General features: G+C 34.3%; 1 protein-coding gene and 1 pseudogene across 12 annotated transcripts in view; one reads left to right on the forward strand and one right to left on the reverse strand.

Moving 5' to 3' along the window:
* TRAPPC8 (trafficking protein particle complex 8) overlaps nucleotides 1-27352 on the reverse strand; it is a 91416-nt gene that overhangs the window by 11180 nt on the left and 52884 nt on the right. For 11 of the 12 annotated variants that reach the window (XM_036244178.1, XM_036244177.1, XM_036244175.1 and 8 more), the window contains 13 exons: nucleotides 27073-27181; nucleotides 25485-25679; nucleotides 24940-25070; nucleotides 22666-22740; nucleotides 22096-22222; nucleotides 19541-19695; nucleotides 11562-12004; nucleotides 10088-10235; nucleotides 8809-8905; nucleotides 7503-7571; nucleotides 7355-7413; nucleotides 5025-5198; nucleotides 3230-3331 (listed from right to left, as the gene is read on the reverse strand). In XM_036244178.1, the coding sequence (XP_036100071.1) occupies nucleotides 3230-3331; nucleotides 5025-5198; nucleotides 7355-7413; nucleotides 7503-7571; nucleotides 8809-8905; nucleotides 10088-10235; nucleotides 11562-12004; nucleotides 19541-19695; nucleotides 22096-22222; nucleotides 22666-22740; nucleotides 24940-25070; nucleotides 25485-25679; nucleotides 27073-27181 (1884 nt within the window). Of the gene's footprint in view, nucleotides 1-3229; nucleotides 3332-5024; nucleotides 5199-6383; nucleotides 6444-7354; nucleotides 7414-7502; nucleotides 7572-8808; nucleotides 8906-10087; nucleotides 10236-11561; nucleotides 12005-19540; nucleotides 19696-22095; nucleotides 22223-22665; nucleotides 22741-24939; nucleotides 25071-25484; nucleotides 25680-27072; nucleotides 27182-27352 lie in introns of those variants that run through there. The other variant, XM_036244183.1, reaches the window with a different exon arrangement.
* On the forward strand, nucleotides 3477-3877 carry LOC118618159 (annotated as a pseudogene).

Raw genomic sequence — 27352 nt, forward strand, 5'->3', positions numbered from 1 at the left:
TATTCACAGTAGAATGTAACCACCATATCTCCCAAGCTCAGTTATTTATATAAAGAGACTATAAAATACCGCCCTGGCCCATTTGGCTCAGCGGTCAGAGCGTCAGCGTGTGGCCCAGAGAGACCAGGGTTCAGTTCCCGCTAAGGGCACGTACCTCGGTTGCAGTTTGTCCCCGGTCCTGACTGGGTCATGCGGAAAGCAGCCACTCAATATGTCCCTTTCACATCAATGTTTCTTTCTCTCTCTTCCTCTCTCTCCCTCCCACTCTATCTGAACAAAAAATGAAAAAATGTCCTCAGGTGAGGAGAGAAAAAAAGAGACTATAAAATACCTCAAAGGTAAAATACAAAAGAAAAAAATGAATATGCTATACATAATATATAAAACGGGAATATAACACGGTTAAATTTTACAGAAATCACTTATGTTTCACTTCCTAAGTGCCAATCTTGCCATTGAGATGTTCTCAGTTATCAAAAGTTAATGGCATTTACAATTAAAACTTAGGATTTTTGTATTAATCAAAGGGAGAAAAATTATTTTGTTTTATTCCTCACCCGGGGATATTTTTCCATTTTTGTTCAGACAGAGTGGGAGGGAGAGAAAGAGAGAAACATGAATGTGAGAGAGACATATCAACTGGATGCCTCCCACACGACTTCGACCAGGGCTGGGGATGAACTGCAATCGAAGGATGTGCCCTTGATTGGAATTGAACCTGCGACTCATTGGTCCACAGGCCAGGGCAAAAAATGATTTTCTTAAAATAAGGAGATCTGGGCTTAAATGTAATTATCTTCATTAAACCTAATGGAAAATTACCATTAGAAACTATCAAAATAAAAACAGATTTAAATTATAGAATCACTAATGGAAGCTAAAACTAGTAGACTTAAGTCTGATAAGAAAACAGACATTTACATAATCTTACATTATCTCTCCACAAATTACTTATTATTACAAAAGAAGAAATTGTAACTTTACTGTTTAATCAACTGATCCATCACTGATAAAGAAATTAGTATCATATGCTTTCTGATGTAATATACTGATAAGGATATAACATTACTTATGTAGTGTTTCTGCCATAAAATGCATAACCTTAATCTAATCACGAGTAAACACAGAAAAATCCAAAGAGATATTGTTACACAGTAAAATAACTGGCCCATGCTCTTCAAAAATGTCAGTGTTGTAAATGAAAAAGGCACAGAAACTACTCCAGATTAAAGGACACTAAAGAGACAGAACAAGTAGATATAATGCATAATCCTAAACTGAATCCTGGATAGAAAAAACAGCTAAAAGGATATAATTGAGAACTTTTATGACATTTGAATATGGACTATTTATTAAGAGTATTACATCAATGTTAAACTTCCTGAACTATGTTTTTTGTGATTATGTAAGGGACCATCTTTGTTCTTAGGAATGCTCAGTGATATATTAGGGGTAGAGGGACAGGATATCTGCATTTTATTTGGAAGTAATTACTTGAAAATGATAAAGGGGGGGGATTGGGAGAAGGGTGTCTGGGGGGGAAAAGGAGAAACATCTGTAACAAAAATAATTTAATAAAAATTGCAACAACAACAAAAAAACAAAATGATCAAGAAAAAAATCAGTATATATATAGAGAGAAAGAATGAGAAAGCAACTAAGGTAAAACGCTAATCACTGGTAAACCTGAGTAAAAGGCAGAGAGTCCTTTCTACTATTTTTGCAGCTTTTCTGTAAGTTTGAAAATTATTTCAAAATGAAATCTGATAAAAATGCAAGAAAAACTTGAAAAATAAGATTTTTTTTTTTTTAATCCTCACCTGAGGACATTTTTCCATTTTTTTGTTTAGATAGAGTGGGAGGGAGAGAGAGAGAGAAACATCGATGTGAAAGGGACACATCGAGTGGCTGCCACCCTCACTACCAACCAGGGCCAAGGACAAACTGCAACTGAGGTACACGCCCTTAGCGGGAACCAAACCTGGGTCTCTCCAGACCGCAGGCCAACGCTCCAACCGCTGAGCCAAACCAGCCAGGGCAAGATTTATTTTTAATAAATACAATATACAATAACTATTTGAATTACTGGATTAAATGTGCTTAAATTTTGTTCATAAGATACTATGAGAACGTTTGGGTAAGATTAAAGAGTGTTTCAGCAAAAATAAAAAAACATATTAAACATTATTACCAGCTGTTGCACAGCTCCAGAGGCCATCCTTTACATTTTATGATATGACCCCTGGAATTCAGTAATGGTGTGGGCCTGTTACAACAAATAAGAAAATAGAGAGAACATTGTTCTCTCAAGCAAATCAATTCTTTTTTTTTTTTGGTACTGAACCCAGGACTCTAGTCCACAGGCCTACGCTCCAACTGCTGAGCCAAACCGGCCAGGGCTGAATCAATTCTTTATATAATATGAATTCTAGCCCAGCCGGTGTGGCTCAGTGGTTGAGCATCAACCCATGCACCAAGAGATCACCAATTCAATTCCCAGTCAAGGCACATGCCCACAACCGTGGGCCAGATCCCCAGAGGGGGTCATGCAGGAGGCGGCCAATTGATGTTCTCTCTCATCGATGTTTCTATCTCTATCCCTCTCCCTTCTTCTCTCTAAAATCAATACAGAGAAAAAAAAAAAGAATTCTAGCTTCAATATAGAGTATATCTTAGGAAACCTCAAGTTCATAAATGTATCACAATATTCTTAGAAGGTGCTGATAAATTTTTATTTATTTATTTATTTTTTTAATCCTCCCTGAAGGATATTTTTGCATTCATCTTCAGATAGAACAGGAGAGAGAGAGAGAGAGAGAGAGAGAGAGAGAGAGAAAGAGAGAGAGAGAGAAAGAGAGAAAGAGAGAGAGAGAGAGAAACATCGATGTGAGAGAGACACATCAAGTGGCTGCCACCCACATGACCCCAACCAGGGTCGGGGACAAACTGCAACCAAGGTACGTGCCCTTAGTGGGAACCGAACCCAGGACCCTCTGGTCCATGGGCCGACGCTCTAACCGCTGAGCCAAACCGGCCAGGGCATAAGGTGCTAATGAATTTTAAAAGCAATTCATGTTCATTTCTAATTTTAATCAGTCTTCTGCCACCAACCACCAACTCAAACCCTGATATAAAAGCCTGCATAAATCAGACTTCATCAAAAATACAAAAACCAACCAAACAAAAACCCCCAAGATCACAGGAAGGGCCCAAAGCAAACTGTTATTACCTGTTTCTGAGGATATGAGAAGGCTTCTTTTCCTATAGTGTGAAGAATAACGTGATGCTGACCTTCCAAAATAAGCTGTTTACTGTCTTCCACTACGTAAGCCTAAAATATAAAACATGAAAATGTTACTCTGCCTTAGCAGTAACCTGAAAAGCAACCATGAAGCTCTTTCTCTGCTGCTGCAGAGTTGTGCCAAGGTGAAGGTTTGGGTGCATTCAAGATTTGGCTCCATTCATAATCCACTTCTATGGCTGAGGGAGGCATTGCTGCTGGAGGTGTAATGGACATTAGTACTGCTTTACAAGATGTGCTGAAGACCGCCCTCATCCTTGATGGCCTAGCACACAGAATTCTCGAAACTGCCAAAGCCTTAGATAAAAACCAAGCCCATCTTTGTGTGCTTTCATCCAACTGTGATAAGCCTGTAGTATGTCAAGGTGGCAGAGGCCCTTTGTGCTGAACACCAAATCAGCCTAGTTACTGTTGATGACAACAAGATACTAGAGGAGTAAATCAGCCACTGTAAAATTAACAGAGAAAGAAAGCCCCATATAAGTGGTTGGCTGCAGCTGTACGGTGGTTAAGGACTATGGCAAAGAATCTCAGGCCAAAGATGTCACTGAGGAGTACTTCAAATGCAAGAAATGAAAAACAAACTTGGCTTTTGTTTCTCAAAAAATATATAAGTAACCAACACAATATTTGATGGAAAGCAGAAATATTATGGCTAATAATCTATCAATCACCAAGACTCATGGTTGTGCCAGCATTTCTACTTTTATTTAATCATTGAATCTATAAAGTATGTGTCAAAATCTGTTTTATCTCAGTATAACACAGTTGGCTTGGATATTTCAGAGACACATCCTGAAATCTTTTCCAATTTTCTCTAGAGCTCTTAAGAAAACTAGTCCAAAAGAACAGTGTTATAACATAAGCTTTTTGCTTTGCTGGAATACCAATATAATGGCAAGAGGCTTCTGATATTCTTCCTTATTCTTCCTTACCTGCCAGAAGTACATACAGAAGCATTTAGATAAAATATGTCATTATAAAAAAATATGCTACTGGGTAGCTCAGTTAGTTAGAGCATCATCCCGATATGCCAAAGTTTTGGGTTCGATCTCCAGTCAGGGCACATACAAGAATCAACCAATGAATGAATAAATAAGTGGAACAACAAATTGATGCTTCTTTCTTTCTTCTTTCTTTCTTTCTTTCTTTCTTTCTTTCTTTCTTTTCTTTCTTTCTTTCTTTCTTTCTTTCTTTCTTTCTCTTTCTCTCTCTCTCTTGCTCTCCGCCCCCCTCCCTCTCTCTAAAATCAATCAATAAAAATAATTTTAAAAATACGCTACAGCAAAATAAAGGAAGCTAAAATTTTTTAAAAAAACAAAAGAGAGAGGCAAAAGGAATTGATGAAAGATGAACAGCAACAAATGAGTAATGGGTACCAAGAGTTTCATGCTGCTATTTTTCTTTTTTCAGTGTTTGAAAATGCTCATATTAAAGGGTTTAATAGTAATACCTGCTTTCATGAAGTTTATCATGTCTACAGTATTCTCAGCACCACTTAGAAATAACAATAATACAGAGGAAAGTGATTTCATTTAAATAAATTCTTCCTTTAGGCAAAAAAAGTCATAATGGAACTGCTATAAAAGTTATAAAACAACTTTAATTCTGAAACTGGAATATTTAAGCAGGAAAAACATAAATAGCAAGCTACATTTGTCCTTCAGCTTAAGAATCAAATATTTATAGGCAACGCGTGCTGAATTAACATAATAATACATACCTTCCATAATACGACAACATTCAAATCCACCTCACTGCACTTCTGAATTAATCTCACAGCATCCTCTAATGACTGTTTTTCTGTATGCACTGATCGCTGGACTTGTGATTTTTTTAATTCAGAGGATAAACTTCGATAAAAGAAATCTGCACACGGGCTTGCTGAACTTATTATCTGTTAAAAGAATATCACTTGTCTACATAAATGTTTTCTATTATACCCTGCGCCAAATTTATATTTCTATAACTTATACACACCCAGAAGGCTAATTCAAAAATTTTGTGTCAATTTTGTTGAAAATAAGGAGGCCACACTAAGCCTTGCACACCTAAAATATCTGGTATAAATTACCAATCTTAAAGACATTACTTCAAAATAATTAATCTACATTGCCATGACATTAGGTTTGATCTTTCGAGTACCCAGGGAAGATGAATGAGTAGCTCTAAGAAAATAATTTAAAAATAAATTGTTGTAGCTCTGGCCAGTTTGGCTCAGCAGTTGGAGCGTTGCCTGTAGACCAGAGTGTCCTGGGTTCGGTTCCCGCTAGGGGCACGTACAAAAATATAATAATAAATTGTTGTAAAGAAAGTAACTTTTTTTTTTACTATTAAAATAACAGAAGTAGATCTCATTTAAATACTGAGAACACTAGGCAACATCCAATCAAACAATACAAATGAGTCAATGGTATTCATTTGGCTTTTATACTTGAAGGGAGAGAATACGAGAAAATAATTTTAAATAGATTCACAACTACAGGAGTTCCTTTAATGGAATACTGTGTTTCATCGTAAAATCTCTTATTTATGATTTCCTGCATTGTAGGCTACAGTAATAATTAATTATTAATAAATATCTACATTTTCCCCATTAGGAGTGAACTTTTTCTGGTAAACCATTGTCCCATAGTTTTCTCCGTGATCTGTAGTGCTTGGTTAAGTTCTACTCAACCAGACTGATAAAGGGGAAAATGCCTTTGTTCTGTCTTCAATGCTCCAATAAAAATTACAACCTGAATATAATTTAAGGGTCCTCATGATGTTTAAAAGGATTTTAAATTTAAAAATGAAATGAACAAAACTGAAGTTCTGATAGCTCAATTCAACCATTCAGGAAGCATAGTAGCTCCAAAAGTCATACTTGTTTTGGAATTATTGGACTTTTGGTGCTCTGAGCTATTTCTAAATAGCTGCTTCCTCAAAATGTCAAAAGACAGTATGATGAAGGCAAATGATATGAGAAATACAAAAGTATAGGATGTTTGGAATTATCAAGGAAAAGAACACAAGAAAGAAATAACAACAATAACAGCACACAACAACATAAAATTTTACATCCTTAGTCCAGTATTTTTTGAAGCAGATCCCCAAATCACTTCTTCAAATTATTTGTAGGGCTGGTTGAAAATGCATATTTCTAAACTCCACCAAAGACATAACAAATCAGGGTTTTAGAGATGGAGATATAAAGTTCTCATTTTTACACAAGTCTCTATATCAAAAAAAAGGGTCTGCAGACTGAATCTCAAAATCACCTAGAAGCTTATGACAATACTGAATTCTCAGATCTCACTCCAGTCCTACTATATCAGGAATTAAATTTTTTTTTTTTTTTTGCATTTATCTTCAGATAGAGAGGGAGGAAGAGAGAGAGAAACATCAATGTGAGAGAGACATATCGAGTGGTTGCCATCCACACGACCCCAACCAGGGCCGGGGCCAAACTGCAACTGAGGTACGTGCCCTTAGCGGAAACCGAACCTGGGACTCTCTGGTCTGCAGGCCGACACTCTAACCTCTGAGACAAACTGGCCAGGACATCAGGATTTGTATTTTTAACAAGATTCCCAGGTGACTCATATATACATTTTTAAAAGTTTGAAAACCACTCCTCTAAGGGATTCTTGCATGAAGTTGGGAGTATCACTGCTCTAGACAAATAATACATTTAAAATCATAAGAATTTATTATTTGGGTCTCAGAACTACGTGATATACCAAAATACAGAGGAATATAATTTATATGTTCCACCGTGACCACCTTCTCTAGTAGACAGGTTCCTTCATAAAATCCTGTGTTTTTTTAAATCCCAAAGACTATACTTATTTCATGGGATACTCTTAAAAGAAAGTTAATTTTAACTAATTAAAATGGTATAATCCATATGGCATTTTTGGTCTGTTTTGGGGCGTGAAGTCAAGTTGCAAAACCCAACAAAGTTGACAACTTCATCCACCAAAGAATTTGGAGATTACTATTTACCAAAAGAGGCAGATGTTCCAGAACTGTGACTTTTAAAATCAAATGCTACTGTGCTTATTTGCATACCTGTTCATTTCCAAAGATGATATCTGCAAAGGTGTATTTTTCTGAGTACTGTGTGGCAACTAAAAAACAGAGGAAAAGAAATTAATCATATCACTGGCATGAAATAAAAAATGACCACTAAGAAAATGTTAAAGTAAAATGAATTTACCTTCTTTTTCTTTACACCGTACTGCCTTGAAGCAAAACTTTCCCTTTTCCCTACTGCCAAGTTTAGCATCTAGAAAGAAAAGAGAGTATTTCAAAGATCTTTCTTAGCTTATGACATGGTAAAAGCAATTCATTATTCAGACTTCCTTAATCAAACTGGAAACTTTCAAAATTATAAATAACGTTGAATAAAAAACATTTTTGCTTTCATCTCAATGAAGTAATCTCACTCTCATCTCTTTAAAATAATAAAATTAAATTTTCTTGAAATACATGTTCACATGTGTCTGGCTGGCTATCTATCTATCTATCTATCTATCTATCTATCTATCTATCTATCTGACAGCACAGGTAAACAGAAAGTTTGGAAGATTAAAACTTGGAGGGTTAGAAAGCCCATAATCCCACCACTCTACTATTTCTTCATTTCCTTTCAATATTTCTTCATAACATGCATGATTTATACCAATATTGTTATATGCACATACTTTGCTATGATGTATTTTTCCAACATTGCAAACACCTCTAAAATTCTAATATATTTTAGTGACCACAAAACAGTCTCACTTGCAGCTTAATTTACATTAAAGTCACACTGAATTTTTTCCTAGTAAACATAAGCTTGCAATAAACTGCTCTGACTATATGGATTTTCCCATATTTTAAGTTAATTCCTATGTATAAATTCCAAAAATAAGGATAACCATGCGGCTAAGGGTTTAAACATTTTTTATCTTTTGAATATATATCATACAATTATTTTCCAGAAACAGTAAATATCATTTTTTCCAGTCTCACTCCATTCTACATGCTCTCATGTTACTGGCAGGATGATAAACTGATAGAAAACAATTTGTCAATATATATCACAAGTATGCATATTCTTTTTTTTTTGAAAGCTATATAGGTATAAAAATACACAGTACAGCCAGTCAGTACATAGGTATGGCTATACATAGAAAATCTAGCTTCCTAATGGCAAAGGAAACAACAAAAAACTTCCACATGCTCGTCTATATGTTTCTGTACTGTTTGAAATTTTGACAGTGATTCTGTATTCAGGTACCAATTTTATAAGTGAATAAAAAATAATGCAAACAGAATGATGTTGAAGGGAATAAAAAGATGAAAAAGAACTGATCAAAATAAGTAATTTTACTTATAGTTATGTAAACTAAGGAGACAATTTAATGCTTAATAAGGTCAATTATAAGAAAGGAACCATACTATGGTACTAATCTGAAAAAAAAAAATCAAGCAATGAAGATATGTCAGAATTTACTATGAAAAGCAAAGAAGGCACAAACCTTTGTTTTCAGAGAGATTTACAGATTTCTGTAACTTCCAGTGTTTGCTACTACTTGATACTTGTACTATATGGAATTCTTTAACACCTGCTTCACTCTATCAAAAGGAAAAGAATCATTCAGGATGTAGGAGCTCTAACAGAGTATTCCAATGAAAAACAATAATCAGTAACTGATACCAAAGTCAATATTGATTAACATAAGATGAAAATTTTATTTTAAAATAAATTACTAACATACATTTCAGAAAGTTTAAGTTATTTAAATCCCCTTTTAACGTTCTTAAAACAGAGAAGCCAACATTTCATCTAAGAAATATGTTTATAATGCACTCCCTAGTGGTAAATTTTAAAACACTAAAAGTATGCCATTATTAGATCCATAATAATAAATTATTGGTAGTGTTTAATACATAAAGAATTACGTTATTCAATTTTAATAAAAATGATACAATTTTTAAAAATTTCTTCTGATCTTTCTGAGATAACCCATTTCCATTAAGGCAAAAACCCAAACAAAAACTTCACAAAACAGAATTCTAATATACATAAAATAATTTGAACTACATATAATTTTTTATTCTGTTGAATAAGAGCCAATTTGAAATTAAAATTTTCTTACTCTTACAAATATTGATTTTTTGGGGGAAAATCATCAAAGTATTACTGCATTAACCCTAAATATGCTAAAAAATGACCTTATAAACTTATAAAGCTAAAGCAAACTACATTATAGAATTAATAACATTTTAAATAAGTATCTGAACAGAATCAATCTAAAGCTAAGATACTATTTTAATCATAAAACTACATTCCTTTTCAAGAACATTTATTTTTATGTTGAGTACCTAAACAGGAATGGTAAAATGTCTGAATGCTTTTTATAAAGGAAATTGCACTGTCAGAAATGTATGTGAAGAGTTATCAAGTCAATACTGAATATGAAATCCTAATAGGACTTCATAAATTTAATTATAAGAGATTCTCAATGGTGAGACTAGAAGATACTTTATGAGATCTCTTTTGGGTTGAACTACTGGCATGTGAACTTTATATCATGTGACTATGTACCATATTTATGTTACCAGATCCTTTTATTTGAAGAGTCTTAAAATTACAAAGCTAATGGAGAATTAGTATGTTTTCACATTCTATTTTACATAAACATTCTTAAATTCCTAGCTTACGCTGTCTTGTGAATGGAAAAAAATCCAGTACTAAAAACAAAGGAAATACTTCAAATAGAATTAAAGACAAAATTTAGTTTTAAACCAACTTACAGTATTGATATTTTCCACATCCACAAAGACTAGCATATTGCCTCCTCTGCCCTCCTCATCTTCAAGAGAATTACTTCTGCAGACAGTGGCGCGTACATTCAAAGACCGGCTGGTACAAATAACTGCTGTATGTCTTAATATTCTGTGACTGAAGAATAAAAAATTACAAACTTAATCTAGAAACCTCTCCCAGTATGTGATTCTCTAATTCCAAATAAAGCTTTTATAACATCATCACTCTCAGGATCATTTATTTATACTTAAAAATAAATAAATAAATAACAATAAAGTAAAATTATCTAGTCGGCCTAAATTAAATTAATCCTCAATTTGGAAGGATACTAGTAATCTCCCTGACTCTAGACTTTTCCCTTGCTCGTTAAACTCATATGTATAGCACATGAAAATAATCTTCAGGTAGTAATGTCCTGATTATGCCTCTTCTCTGACAGTAGTTCTAAAGAAACTGACATCTAACAAGTCAACTCCAAACTTTCACCTGGCACTCAAGGGTCACAATAAAGCTTTACATTTCACAGTTTATTCCCCTTCATTTCCATAAGTTTTACACTGTGGCCAAACTAACTCATTCAGCTTGTAAATCTTCATTATATATAGCCTCATCCTGGAAAACCCACTATTTTCTTGCCTATCCCCCTTGATATGAAAATTCTGAAATCTTTTACTTTCCTTTAAAGCTTATTTAATCTCTACTACATTCCATAAATCTTTCCCTGATTATCTTGGACAGAGTACTTTTGTTATCTTCTCAACGAGAATTAGCACTAAGGATCTAAAATGTACTTACACTTATAAATACTGCATCATTTCTCCTCACAGTAAGTCTTACAAGATATTTTCAATATTCCATTAAATAAAATAAATGTAGCACAATCACTCCTAGTTAATTTTGTAAAAATTACAATGGCATTATCACAAATAAAATATTCTGCTATATAATAAAATAGGCCACAGTCTTTGTGAGAACCAGTTAGGTTTGATTTCTTCAGTGAGCCCCATATAACATCACCCCAATCATCTGTTCAGCAAATACATAGAATTTTTTTCATACATTCTCGTGGGGCAGGGAAGGAAACAAGGGAAAATGGTAAAATAATTTTCTTAAAACAAGATGACTATAGGCAGGTTGTCATCATATACAAACAATATTTGTGGATTTCATTATTATGTGATAACTCTGTACATAATACTTAGTTGTATCAAAGAATTATGAAGTTTATAGAGAAGCCACTAAAAAGATTAATGTAGCTTAATTTTTTTCTACTTTCAGCCACTTAGAACTTATAGCTACCTATATAAGGAACAGCCTCAGATATAAACATCATGCAAAACTTGGAAGGGAGTAATCGCTGAATAAAAAAATGACATGTTAACAAATATCAAAATGCTTATTTGAATTTGTGCACATATACTAAACAAAAAGGTTAAATAAAAATTTTTTTATAATACTCACCGTATCTTAGGCAGCTTTTTAACACTCTCATAGTAAAACAGAAAGTTAATTTCATGGACACCTTCTTCATCTGGCCCACGTAACCACATTGGTAGCTGAACTGAAGCTCCAGGTAGAAGAACAGTGTCAGGAAGGGGAACAGGAATCACCTCTGGCTGACTTCCTATGCCAATGCCAAAGTCTACAGAAGAAGCTGATGATGTGAGTGCTGTACATACAGAGGTAGGATCTGTCACAACAGTCTTGTAAGCACTACAGTTCTCAGAGGCTGAGGGACTTAGTGGTGTTAGAACAGCCGTGTTACCACCAAAAGTAAAGAACTCTGGATGTTTAGAAACAACCTTCAATCCAGTAAGAGGACATTTGCTGACATTGACAAATTCTACATATGCTTTTCGGATTTCTCCACAGAGGAGCCCTGTAGGAAAATGTATAAAGAACACCTGCATTGGAGGGAAAAAATATTATTTTATTGTCTGTTAAAAATTCCGACCCCCTAATGAATGACACTTTAAGATGCTGTATTCTTTACTAAAGGCTTGCAAGTATTTTATTCTCTTTGAAAGCTCCCTGATATGTGGCAATCAATAACTCCATTTTAGAAAAGAGACCAATGTTAGTCTGTAGCAGAGTTCAGAGTTATGAATTAAAGGTAAAATGTCAATAACAAGAGGGTTATTGGCAAAACTTTCACAACTGTGTAGATTATACACAAGAGAAGTCCAAAGTAATTTAACATGGTTATATGAATTAAGTAATTCGGTCAAAAAGTCCTTAAAAATGTCAACTTGAAAAGCAGCTCAACTATTTATACATCATTAAAATGAAATGATATACTACAGGTCTTAAAAGGGAAGAACACACAGATCTATAATTCCCATCCATAATCTGAAAACCCCAAAAGCTCCAAAGAATCTCAAGCTTTTAGAAACTCACATGGGAACCAAAGCTGACTACATTAATGTGGGCTCTTTATAGTCTTTCCCATTTAGTGCCATACAGTTCACTCAAGAAATGTGCTTGATAACCAGCTGCTGCCACAAACCCAATACAATTCACATAACACTTTAGATATAAACATGAACATACATAATTTCTAAAAATTAAGACAAAAAGTGATTTCCAATACACATCTGGCCTCAGAATTTTCAGATAAGGAATTGTGGACCTATACTAAAAAGGAAGAAATATGGACTAACAAAATCATCCAGTAAGTTATTTGCATTTAAATAATCCTCAAGTATAAATGCCAGAACTACATTGATAGTATCTAAGAAAGGAGAAGTATAAACAGTATGAGGAAAAATGTTCTAATAATGTTATGGCTGGCGATCTCAAAGGAGTTATGAAAATCCAGGAGAAATACCTGTGTGTGTTTACATTTGAGTGGAACTACATTATCACCACAATCTTAAGGAATCAGATAAATTTGTAGATATCAGAAACTTTAAAATGGATATGAGAAAATAAGGGATTAAAGTAGAAATCCAAATTACAAGTTAAGAAGATAGGACAAAATAAAGTAGGGCCCTGGCCAGTATGGCTCATCCCCAGTCAGGGTGAATACAGGAGGCAATGGATTGATGCTTCTCCCTCACATCAGTGTCTCTCTCTCTAAAAATCAATAAAAACATTAAAAAATGCAACCCAGGTAGGAGCCCTTGACCAGGAACTGAACTCGACACCCTTCAGTCCACGGGCCAACGCTCTAACTGCTGAGCAAACCTGCCAGGGCAGCAGCTTCAAATTGAAATGGAAAAGTAAGAACAAGACCTACTTCAAATTTAAATGGAAAAGTAAGAACAAGAATACATTTTTAAGTAATTTATCTTAAAAATGTATGTGTGTGAGTACAAAATGATATGCACATGGTTATTCACTGTGGTTTTATTTGTAACAGCAAATGACTGGACACAAATCAAACATCTATCACACAATAAAATAGTTATGTATACAACATAAAGTCAATGCAGTCAGTGGGAAATTGAAGGGGCCTGCTCTTCTCTCTGCTTTTCTATATTATAATGGTAGTATATACACAACACTTTAATTTTTATCTTTTCTCAATGAGCTTTAGTAATTTTCATCTTCACTTTTTCTGATAAATACATAATGTAAGAGATTATTTCATTAGACACTACAGATTGGTAACTTCTTTCACTACTCTCTTGAACTTCAAATTCTATAAAATATTTCTTGGCTTATGGCTTTCTACAATACCTGCTTTCTCTTTATCAAGAGTCCATATTTATTTCCAAAACTATTTAACAAATTAAGTATCATGTAAACTGCTTCCACCTGTACCTGAAAGTATTGTTTTTATCTGTGGATAAAAGCTAGACATATATTGTATTTAAACCATTGGACTACTGTCTTTAGATTCCCACTCCAAAGCAACCAAAACTGGAAACTTAAAATGACAATTTATGAATGTGGGTGAATGAATGAAAGACAAAATGAAATGCTTATTAGGAAATCTGTATCAACACAAAGAATTCAAGGAAAAAGCCTCTGACCTAAATCCACTCCCCCGCAAATAGTGAATAAATGTACACTTGTATGTTTTCAACTAAGGTAAAACATTTAGGATATTGATCTATTTTGTTTTTTGAAACACCAGTTGTTAGTATGCAGGATAAGATGTTCTCTGCTAAAAAATTCTCTTGAAGGAAAACTGCATCTGTAACAATTAAATTGTTTAAAAACCACTATGGTATATAAGAAGTAAAGTACTGAACTACCAGTATCAAAAACAAGATGAATGTACATTTAAAGATGGATAAGTTGCCCTGGCCGGTTTGGCTCAGTGGTTAGAGTGTCAGCCTGTGGTCCCGAGAGACCTGGGTTCGGTTCCCGCTAGGGGCGCGTGCCTCGGTTGCAGTTTGTCCCCGGCCCTGGTTGGGTTGTGCGGGTGGCAACTACTCGATGTGTCCCTTTAACGTCGATGTTTCTTTCTTTCTCTCTCTCTCTCTCTCTCTCTCTCCTCCCTCCCTCCCTGCCTCCCTCCTACTCTATCTGAACAAAATATAAAAAAAAAGTCCTCGGGTGAGGATAAAAAAAAAAAATGAAACATCATCTAAATCAACTTTCCTCATTTTGTAAGTGAAGAAAATTTCCAAGGTCAAATAATTAGAGGTGGGACTTTGGCAGAAGCCTAAAAAGTAAAGCATAACAATATGTTATCTGAGAAGCACTGCATTTAAAAACCAGTTTGTACATTTAACAGTCATAAATGAAGAACATTTAATTGATAAGATATGAGTATTTTGGTGAGCTCTATTGATTGATCTCAACTTTAACCATAGGATAGACTCTTTCCTTTTGAAAGTAAGCACTAGCAAATTCTCACATGTATAATTTCAAGCAAAATGTTTTATTAGTGACTTCTAACCTATAAAGGTAAACAGCCTTAAAATAACATTTGGATCCCGACTCATTTCAATCCATTTTCAGTCTTAGAATGCCTAGCTATAGCAATATAATCCTAATAAAATCCAATACATTACTGTGGGAATCTGACAAGCTTGGACAGTAATGGCACAAGTATAAGAAAAAAGTGAAAGTTTCTGAGGAGGACTTGGCTTGCCAGACTTAAAAAGATAATAAAGCAAGAGTACAGTATTGACAGAAAAAGTGATGTAGGAATAGTATCAAGCAGAATATGTATCACAACAAAACAAAACAAAACAAAACAAAACAAAACAAAACAAAACAGGGTATGGGTACTTTCAGGATATTAATAGAAAGAAGGTATAATCGGTTGTCAATATTTAATTAATAGTAATTGAAACTAGAAACAAAGTTTGATCCCTACGCCTTGACATTCAGAAGATTATATTCCCATGGATTAAGAAAAAAAGATATTAAAAGATAAAGCTGGCCCTGGCCGGTTTGGCTCAGCGGTTAGAGCGTCAGCCTGCGGTCCAGAGAGACCTGGGTTCAGTTCCCGCTAAGAGCACGTACTTCAGTTGCAGTTTGTCCCCGGCCCTGGTTGGGTTGTGCGGGTCGCAGCCACTGGATGTGTCCTTTTCACATCGATGTTTCTCTCTCTCTCTCTTCCCCTCTCTCCCTCTCGCTTTGTCTGAATAAAAAATGGAAAAATGTCCTCGGGTGAGGATTAACAACAACAAAAAAAGATAAAGCCGTATAAGTTTTGACTAGGGAAGTCTGTGTAAGTAATTATAAAACTTAGAAGCAACAAAGTAAAAAACTATCAGATATGATTTTCTACACGTTAAAAACCTTAACATGGTGAAAGACACCAAATTAAAATTAAAATATTATGTACAAAATAGGAATCAACAGAAACTAGCACTTAAGTCAGACTACAAGGCTTTTATTTGCCCTGCACAACTCTAAATGCAATATAATTAAGCAAGTGTAAAACTTGGGAAGAACATAAGCAGCTCAGCAATATCCTACCCTCAAAATACACATATCCCCATTTTCACGAGTATGTTACCTATCCCACCACCATAGGTATAGAATACCCATAAAACTCATCCAATGAGAGAAGGGAAATTAATACCAATTAAAAGGCTATCAATAGAATTATATGGACATATGGGGGGGAAATCATATAGACAAAAAATATGAAGATTGATCAACCTTGTCAGTTATCAGAGAAATGTAAATAAAAGCAATGTCATTTTTCACTAATCTGATTTGCATAAGAAGAAGAAAAAACCCCCCACAAAAACTGAAAATAAATACCCAGTATGGCATAGATAAGAAACAATGTATACTCCCATTATGAAGAAAAGTCAAATTACTACAGCCTTGTTGAAGATAATTTTGTGGTATGTTGCAAAATTTTAAATTTATATAGCCTTTGACCCAGTAATTTCATTTTTAAAGTCTAATCTAAACTAGAACATGGACACAATATATACATAACAATGTTTCCCAAGAAACAATCAGTAATGATGAAAACCTAGAACCACACCCATCAATAGATAAAACTGGAAGCTGTAAGACTAAGGTCATATCACAAGCAATACTTCTAAAGGCTTAAAAACATGTATTGCTACATTCCCTGGAGCTGAGTACTTATTTTTCTTTGAGACTTATTATTCTATAGTACTTTAGATGCCATGAGATATACAAATATCCTTCAACTAAATTTTATGTTTTCTTTTTTTTAGCTCCTGCAAACTAGCATCAATGTGTCTTCTGCAACTAGAAGACCCTGAACTCATATGGCATGAAAGTAGAAAAGGGGTTGGAATACAAAGAGGGTGAAGAGATTAGTTTTTTATTCATATTTCTTAACATTTTTACAGAATTCATATATTATTTTTATATTTTATTTTTTTAAAAAGCCACTGATAATTAACAAGAATAGTGTTCTTTTAGAAGTGTTTTCCCAATTCCCATTCATATTTTTAGGGTCATGTCTTATAACCAGGCTGTGACTTAATGCCAAGTTGGATGTTAACCTTATCTTTGTAATTTAATTTAACCCTAGCTTGATAATAATTTTTAAAAATCAGTGTCGGTATAATTCAGTGGCTAAGCATCCACCCATGCACCAAGAAGTTGCTGGTTTGAGTCCTGGTCAGGGCACATGCCTGGGCTGTGGGTTCAATCCCCAGTAGGAGCATGAAGGAGGCAGCCAATCCATGTTTCTCTCCCATCGATGTTTCTATCTCTCTCTCCCTCTCCCTTCCTCTCTGTGAAATCAATGAAAACATATTTAAAAACATCAATGTAGGGAACTTCCGGTCAAGATGGCGGCACAGGTAAACGCGGTATTGCATCCTCCCACAACCACATCAAAGTTACAACTAAACTACAGAACAACCATCATTCAAAACCACCTGAAATCAAGCTGAATGGAAGTCCTACAACTACGGAATTAAAGAAGCAGCCCCATCCAGACTGGTAGGCGGGGCAGAGGTGGGCAGGCTGGTCCCACACCCACGTGTGGCATATTAAAAATCAGGACACCTCGGCTGGGAAGGTCCTCCCCTGAGGACTGAGGGGTCCCTGTCCCACAACAGATGCCCCACTCAGGGTTCCAGTACCAGGAAGAGAAGTCCCCATAACTTCTGGCTGGAAAAACCATCGGGAACTGAGGCTCTGGGAGGCTGCGGCAGCTGGAGCCCCAGGCAGCTCCTTAAAGGGCCCGCACACGCATTTGTCAGACTCACTCCCTCTAAGCTTGGAGGGGAGGCAGCTCAAGGGGCACCAGAGACATACAGGGAAGAACTGAGCTGTTTGGCACTGGAGAGGAGGCTTTCTCTGGGACAAACGTGCTGTCAGAGGCCTTTGTTCCTTTGGTGAGCCCTTCCCTGGGGCAGCAGACAGCCGCCATATCTGACACTCCAGCAACCTGGCTCACACTGGTAGCCCCGCCCTGGTAATTCCCCGAGGCCCCGCCCCACCCAACTTTCAGGCCCACCCAAGCTCTTGTCAGTTGCTTAACCATAGGATTAGCCTGTCTTGGATCCTGCTTCAGGTTTTCCTAAATTCTTTCAAACAAGCAGCATCTCAGTTAGCCCCACACCTCTCGTTAAGTAATACACAGAAACAAACACAGGGAGGCAGCCAAAATGGGGAGACAAAGAAGCAGGTCCCAAATGAAAGAACAGAACAAAACCCCAAAAAAAGAACTAAGCGAAATGGAGATAAGCAACCTAACAGATGCTGAGTTCAAAATACTGCTTATAAGGATGCTCAATGAACTTAGTGAGAGCCTCAGTGAACTCAGTGAGGGCCTCAAGAGCATAATAAAGGACCAGTCAGAAATGATGGATGCACAGTCAGAAATGAAGGAGGCATTAACTGAAATAAAGAATAATTTACACAGATTCAATAGTAGAATATGTAAATCCAAGAAGCAAACCATTGATATGGAATATAAGGAAACAAAAAACACCCAATCAGAACAGCAAAAAAAAAAGAAGAATCCAAAAAAATGAGGATACTGTTAGGAGCCTCTGGGACAACTTCAAGCGTGCCAACATTCACATCTTGGGGGTGCCAGAAGGAGAAGAGAGAGAACAAGAAATTGAAAACCTGTTTGAAACAATAATGGCAGAAAACTTTCCTAACTTGGTGAGGGAAACAGACATACAAGTCCAGGAAGCACAGAGAGTCCCAAACAACATGAACCCCAAGAGGCCCACACCACGACACATCATCAGCAAAATGCTAAAGGTTCAAGACAAAGAGAGAATCTTAAAAGCAGCAAAAGAAAAGCAGTTAGTTACCTACAAGGGAGTTCCCATAAGACTGTCAGCTGATTTCTCAAAAGAAACTTTGCAGGCCAGAAGGGAGTGGCAAGAAATATTCAGAGTGATGAAAAGCAAGAACCTACAACCAAGATTACTCTATCCTGCAAAGCTGTCATTTAGAATTGATGGCCATATAAAGAGTTTCCCAGACAAGAAAAAGTTAAAGGAGTTCATCGCCACCAAACCGTTATTATATGAAATGATTAAAGGATCTTTTTGAAGAAAAAGATAAAATATATGACAAACAAAATGGCAATGAATACATATCTATCGACAACGGAATCTACAAACAAAATGAACAGGCAGAGCAGAAACATTCTCATAGATACAGAGAACATTTTGTTGGTTGCCAGATGGTAGGGGGTTTGGGGGAATGGGTGAAAAAGGTGAGGGGATTAAGAAGCAGAAATTCATTGCTAGACTGACAAACCTCAAAGGGAAAGGGGTTGGGGGGTGGGAAGAAATAAACCAAAGAACTTATATGCATAACCAATGGACCCAGACAATAGTGTGGGAAAAGGCAGGATGGGGGGGCAGTAGTGGGGAGGAGGGGGTCAATGGGGGAAAAATGAGGAACATCTATAATACATTCAACAATAAAGATTTAAAAAAAAATAAAATAAAAAATAAAAACATCAATGTAATATCAATAACCTCAAAGCCTAAAGTTAATTTACTCTAAGTGTCATCCGACCTTATAAATAAATTATTAAAGCCATACAATTTTAAAAAATGAAATACCTCCAACAGTGGCATTTCCTCAGTGATTATGGGATCTAATCGTCGATCAGGACCATATCTAATAGATGTTTTCTCTTCTTTTGTGTTGTTAAGTCGAGGACCTTGAATTTCTAAATCTTGTCTCCCTCGAACTGACATACTCAAGGAATGTTTTCCTGAAATAAAAAACAATCAATGTCCTAACAAACTTGGTATGTTAACTGATATCAATTTAGCTTGAATATATGAATATTCTAAGTTTCAGATTATTTCTAAAAAATTACAGACTACTGATTGGCACGGTTAATCAAAGAATTATGCATATTTTATTTTCATGTTTAACCATACCTATTTTATGCTGCTTAATTTCACATTTTATTAGGATTTACTTACTTTGCAGGAAGACTACCTATCATTCAATATAAAGTTTTTCCAAAACTATATTTAACCACAATGGCTATTAACCAAAAAGATCTATCTGAGAGAATGGCTGTGCTGGGATTATCAATTTGACTCAGACTATAAAAAAAAGATCTCTTCTCAGAGGAAATAAATTCCAAAATATTGGACAGATCAACTTTTCACTTTTACTGGTATTCAAATATAATACACTGATAGTATGTCTACTAATATTTCTAGATAGCTAAAACTTTTCACTTTTACTCATATTCAAATACACTAATAAACTAATATAAATACTGATAATAAATATATATACTAATATTTCTGAATAACTACAAAATAGATTGCACAAAGAAAATTAAACTCATTTAGTAATCACGTGCGATATCCCCCAAAAGTTTCCGCACAGTAGATAAAAGTCAAGGACATACAATTATCTTTCCTGCAGGACTACTCAGAGCCTTTAATGTTCAGATGGTCACTGTGATATTCCCAAACCAGACATACAATGTAGCATTTCCCATAGTTTGATCCAGATCCCTATTAGCATTTTACATAATAATGAACTACACTAAATCATGAAAAGTCTGCTTACAGGACACAACTTATTTAATAATTAATTCAGGGTTTGCTCCCATTAATGTCCTAAAATAACATATAAATTATTATATTAATAAATATATTTGGTACCCTAAATAAAACAATGATCTACACTTTACTGAAAACCATAACTTTGTGATATTAGATTAAGATCGCAGGTATGTACAAGCAGAAGAGAAAAGGATCTTTAAAAAGTTCTGTCTGTAACAAAAATAAATAAATAAAAAGTTCTTGTCCTGGCTGGTTTGGCTCAGCGGTTAAAGCGCTGGCCCATGGACCGGAGAGCCCAGGTTTGGTTCCCGCTAAGGATGTGTACCTCGGTTGCAGTTTGTCCCCAGTCCCGGTTGGGGTTGTGTGGGTGGCAACCACTTGATGTCTCTCTCTCACATTGATGTTTCTCTCTCTCTCTCTCTTCCTCCCTCTCTCCCTCCTACTCTATCTGAAGATAAATGCAAAAATGTCCTCGGGGTGAGGATGAAAAAAAATTATAAAAATAAAAAGTTCTTAACACCCACCTAACTTACTTAAAATATGCAATAAATTACGAAGATTATTTATAAATGTTGCTTGTCTACTGCTTATCAACCAAGACTTAAAAATATAGTACTAAAAATGCAGAATACCATGCTCAATTTCAGTGTAAATTTTGTTTTTAATTTTTGAATTCTTATGGAATCATTCCACCTGTTTCTTTGTACAAAAATATTTATATCAAATTATCCTTAATATGCGGAGAAGTAGAAATACTCAACTGAAGATTAAAAAGACCAATAAACTTTCCAAGAGTTCCCAAAAGATTTTCCAAAATTAATAATCATCTTATATAAATGCTAAACTCAAGTCTGTCAATGACTATTAATTTGTTTAAAAAAATAAGACTTATCTACTAAAACAAAGGGCTGGTAGAAGGGATTTTATAGTAAACTGCATGGCATCCTGTTAAATTAAACTCAGATAACTACAGATAACAATTATAAGGTAATATTAACCTAGAAGGGTTCCCTAAATGTAAATGAAAAAAAGTAAACTATGTTAAATATGTATCATATAGTTTCACTCTAAAATTTGTAAAACCTATCATCTAGGGCACCAAAAATATCACCTTAACACTAAAATCCTACTCTTTTCACAGGATAGATGACAGAATTTAAGGCATTTAATATCCAATGATGTGAAAACACTGGTCTTTAATTTGCTCTATGTTTTATTAAAAAGACAATATTCAAAAATAGAATATGCTAAAATGGTTTTGTATTGGCAGCAGAAATTTCAATCAATGGTTAGAATATATTTGGTTAGACTTTACTAAGCTAGAATCAATAAAAGAAAAATACATAGGGTAGAACCTAAGAATTATCAAAAGACAACAGATTAGAAGGGAATAAAGTTGTTTATTTTTGAAGAAATGGCAGAGTTTATAATAATTCAAATTATTCATTCTTCCATCTGACTAAATGTCTTTATTAAAGGTACATTAAACCTATTTTTTAAATATCTCATTTTCATTCATTTTATTCTATGGAGACTGAATTAAGTATTAGTTTTCTAACTGTTTAGCAATGTTATAGCTTTACCTGTGTGACATCCAGGAAGAGCACCAATGCCATCTACTGTCATGGAGCCCTGAATAGTGCCAAGATTATAAACAACTCCCAGAATATGCAGCTCCCCTATGTGATGGGGAAAGAGCTTTAGTCTTGCCTGTGGAGATATTTAAGTCACTCTTATTATCTGTTTTCATAGTATCTTAAATAGTGCAATACCTAAATTCCTTAATGTTGCAGAAATATAAACCCATGACCTAAACTTTCAAGTTACCAATATCTCTTACTGAAAAGCATTTTCTTCTAAAAAAAAAATCCTCATCCAAACTTTAATAAGAATCAAAATATTCTGGTCAACCAAATATCATACTGACCCCAAGAAAAATCCAAAAACTTTTCACCAGGCTTCTTAGGAAATTAACAAACCAAAGACTACAGCAAACCTACATTTCCCACCAATTTCCTCCTGTACAATTAGAGTGTCCTAATCTTCCAAATTCTAGTTTTTAAGAAAACTAGGATAAAAAATAAACTGATTTTTAGAATGTTTTCATCCTGCTTTTAGAAAGGCTTAAGACTGAAAAATAATCAAACAATTACCACTTTAGATTCTTCGTTATTAATTAAGAACTCTGAAATAACTTCAGTTCCAATCATTTCGTGTTCACTTGTTACCTAAAAAATAAATTGTTTTGTAAAATATATATTCCAATAATTAAAGTTCAGTTTATTAACATCCCTATATATCAATTCTTAAGAACAATAATTATAGTTAGTATTTACTAGATTCTTACTAAGCAATATGCAGAGTTTTATGTTCACAACTACAGGAAAGCCATTCAATGGTAGGCACTTGCTCTTTTTTTTTTTTTTTTTCATTTAATTCAGTCCAACTCAACTGAGGAGAATAAGTGATCTACTCAAAGCTGTAGCCACCAAGAGGATAAAACCTCAAGAGATAAAGTTCAGCTGCTTATTATTAACAATGGTCAAAATGGCCATTTAATTTGATCTTGCAATAAGAGCAAATTTCTCCCTCTTTTACTCCAAACAGGTTCTTTTCCCAAATTGGTTAATTACACATAGGAAAAGTAATGGCAGGCTAAGCAGGATATATAACAGATTGGTGGACAATAAGGGCTGTGAGGAGAGTAAAAAGGCTCGACTACTCCATACTCCAAATCAATGACATCTGTAAGAGACTCTAGTCTCTGGTCATGTAACAAAGTAGAATTAACTGGCTCACACTTGGAGAAAACCTGATCCTGAGGACCATAGTTTTACTTTTACCATGAGATTAATTATTTGACAATAATAAAGATTACATTTCCCTAAATTCCAGTTCAGCATCTTATTCTATCCACCAGTAGAATTCATGAGGAAATGCAGAATTTGAAATTTATAAGAAAAACTGTAACTTCAATATACACAATAAAATTTTTCACTTAACTTTAATAAACCTCCTTTAAAATCTAATTATTAAACAAACTAATATACTTCAAAGCTAGTTGGTATTTTTTAGAAAACTTTTCCAGGAGAAAAGGGTTCATACACTTCTCATCTGTATTCCAGGTATCCATAAAATATTACAAAAATATCTGAGGTTGCTAAAATTCAAGTCAGAAGACAGCCTGGTAAACCTCAATCTTTCAAACTATTCACAATGAGTATAAATAATCATAAAATGTCTTCAATTAATTTACACAGCAAGACTTTAAAAAAGACAATCTTAAAAAAAAAATCGAACACTTCAAAAGAAAACTTTAAATAATTTAAAATTAGTACAACAGACGTCTTTTAAGTTTTCTCTTCAGCCCAGCCGGTGTGGCTTAGTGTTTGAGTGTCAACCCTTACACCAAGAAGTCACTGGTTCGGTTCCCGGTCAGGGCACCGGGTTATGGGCCAAATCCCCAGTGGGGGGCATTGAGGAGGTGGCCAACCGATGTTCTCTCTCATCTATGTTTCTATCTCTCTCTCCCTCTCACTTCCTCTCTCTCTGAAATCGATAAAAAAAATTATAATAATAGTATCTTAAATGTGTAAAGAGCTTATTACAAACACGGTAAAGAAAAAAAAAAACATATATGAAGGATATCAACAGATAATTCACACAAAAAGAAATACAAGAATTTTAACTCCACCAGAAATCAGTAAGATGAAAAATGAAACAGCAAGATAGCATTTTTAAACTTTCTTATTTATTTATTTATTTATGAATACTTCATGTTGCAAAGATGAGACACCCAACCCCATATTCTGCTGATGAGAAACTCGTTGGTGTAACCTTCCAAGAAACCCATAAAATATTAAAATATTTATTCCCTAAAATGTTCTAACTTTACGCCTAGGAATCTTTCATACGGAAATAATCACAATATAAAAACTATGCACCCAAATTCTCACCAGTGAATGATTATGATATTAAACAAATGAAAACTTCCAAAATAACTACCAATAGAGAGATAAAATATCTTATAGATCATCCATATGATGGAATATTAAGCAAAATAAAATAGTAAAACATTTTAAAAGCAAAATATGCATATGAATCAACACAATGAAAAACACAATATACACAAAATGAGAATATCCCATATATGAGGGAAAATTCAAATGGAAATGATTGGATATACAGCAAAGTGTTAAAATGATTATTTCTAAATACTGAGAAGACAGTTTTATTTTTAGTCCTTATGTTTCTCTGTGTTTTCAATTTTCAACAATAAACATGTAACATACTTTTTATAACTAGGGGGAAAAGGCCTAAAAAAAGACTAAGTATAGGTCACTAATCAGAGAAGTTGAAATGTTATTACAGTGTCTGTTAGGCTATCACTGTAACAAGCTTATTACAAATACCTTTTAATAACTTACTAGTTCTTTAACTTCTTCATCATTCTTTCCACTGGAATCTTTAGGTTGAAACTTCCAGAGCAATGACAAATCAGTCAATAAAAGTGGAACCTTCAAAGGGTTTCTAAAAGCCACTTCCACCGTTATTGGTTCTATAAAAGAAATGCCTAAATTAATAACTTTAATAAACCCCATACTTCATCTGTTGCTTCAATTCTCTGAACACACCTTGCTTTTGTAGCTCTGAATTTCTGCCTAAACTATCTTTTACCAACTTGTAAACATCTATTTATTCAGGATTCAGTTTTAAAACTACCTTTCAAAAAGTTTTCCCCAATTTGTCTGTACTAAAGAATGGCATTCTCTCATCTTCATTCCAATAGCACTTTGCATCTACCTACATTGGAACCCACACCACTTAGTTTTATAAATTCAGCTCACTAAATTTTGAGTTCCTAATTTACTTTCCTTCTCTAGCTTCCAGTGATTTGGGGTACAAAGAAAATTGTTGAATCTGCTGTTAAAAAAAAACCAAACAACCATGTGTAAAAATTCAAGTATATCACCTTCTACAACTGCAAGCGGAAATCTGGAGTTATCTGAAAAACTGTTCAAACAATATTGAGTGGGATGAAAATTGGACGGAATTACTCCTTTGTTAACCAAGGCCACAACTTGTTCCTCAAGTTCTCGCCACTGTTGAGAGGATTCAGAGTCATACTCCTGATCAAGACTTATATGAGTAGCTGCTTGCTTTTCACCTAAAAAATAAATAAAAACAAATGTTTATTAATACCTGCCCTCAAATGAAACATTTTAAATAAAAAAACTAAGTTATTCAAAAAAATACATATACATACTCACTCTTGCCTATTTCCATTATCTGAGAGAAAAAAAAACCTCTTATTACCCTAGCCTAACTGGAACTCTGCTTATAATATTGATGCTCTTTTCCTCCTGACCCTTAAAAAATGTATTTTCTCCAGTCTTTCACAAGCAGTTTTATATGAAATACCAAACGTAACAAAACAAAAAAAAACCTTGGAGGATATAACAAATTATATATCAAAATTTAACAAAAGTCTACTTCTGTTAGAGATAGAATTCATGTCCTCCACCGTGGAACCCTCCCCAATTTTTCATCTCCACTAGCACCACTTCTTCCCAGAGCTACTCTAAAGATGAAGTATAGCATTCTCATCCTTTTTGTTTTCCACTTTACCACATATGAGCATATACTAAACAATGCATAGAACTGGTTTTTATGTTTGAAACATGTAAATAAAATTATATTTGATCTATCATTCTGTAACTTTTTTCACTCAACATTGTGTTATAAGTATTATCCATGTTAAACATGTAGAATTAGTTCACTCATGTCCTACAGCATGAATCCATTATAAGAATATTCCAAAATCTGTCAACTTATATGCTGCTGTTGTTTCACTTTTGGCTATAAAAAATAATGCTGCTATAAACATCCTGATGAATGCTTTTTACATAAAATACTAAATTAGCTCAAGAAACATACTAAGCTCAACTATAAGACTGCTTAGCATTACTTTACTTTAATATGCACCAAGGGCCTTAATATATTTATATTTTTGGCCCAGTATTGCCATTCTAAGGCTCAATCCTAAGGAAAAAATCCTATAGTTTAAAAAGTCTTACAAGAACACCAGAATACTGGCAACTCTTCTCTACTTCTATGTACATTTGAAAACTTCCATTATAAAAAATTAAGAAAATAATTTCTTTCCACAAAGATGACTCTTACAATAGGATTTTATATAAAAAGAAACTGAAACAGTCAACTATATAACAAACAAAGGTGAAAATAAAGTATTTTGTATGCACTGAATGAAATATCTTATAGCCATTAAAAATGCTTATCAAGATTATATCAGCATTCTTTATATTGTATGAGAAAAGCCATTATAATTACAAGTATTCTGTAGTTTAGGGTTAAGGAAAAACAATGCAACAGTGGTTATCTTCAAATGGCAGGAAAATAGATGATATGGTATAGAATTATTTATTTTCAAATATTCTTTAACAACAACACATCATTTCTTAAATGGAGAAAGAAAAAGAAAAAACTTTACCAAAAAAAAATAGTCACTAGGTAACAAGGCCAAAAAACCCTTTACTAACCATCTGCTGGTCGTCTGTCATGGCCAAAGAAAACCCGGGTTGTTGAACTGTTAATGTATGGTAAAGGAAGCTGTGGTAAGGGACCATCTGGTGATAGCTGACTTACATTCTAAGAGAGAAACAAAAGAAATAGAAATAATTTCTGAGAAAATCTCTCTTTATATTTACTTCCCCATTTTTTAATACACACAGTATTAAAAACATGTTAAGCAAAAACATTAAGATAAAGAATTACTAGGTTTACTTAATACATCAGTCATAAAACTTTGCAACTGGGAAG

The sequence above is a fragment of the Molossus molossus genome, unplaced genomic scaffold (assembly GCF_014108415.1).
Source record: "Molossus molossus isolate mMolMol1 unplaced genomic scaffold, mMolMol1.p scaffold_m16_p_6, whole genome shotgun sequence".
NCBI lineage: Eukaryota > Metazoa > Chordata > Mammalia > Chiroptera > Molossidae > Molossus > Molossus molossus.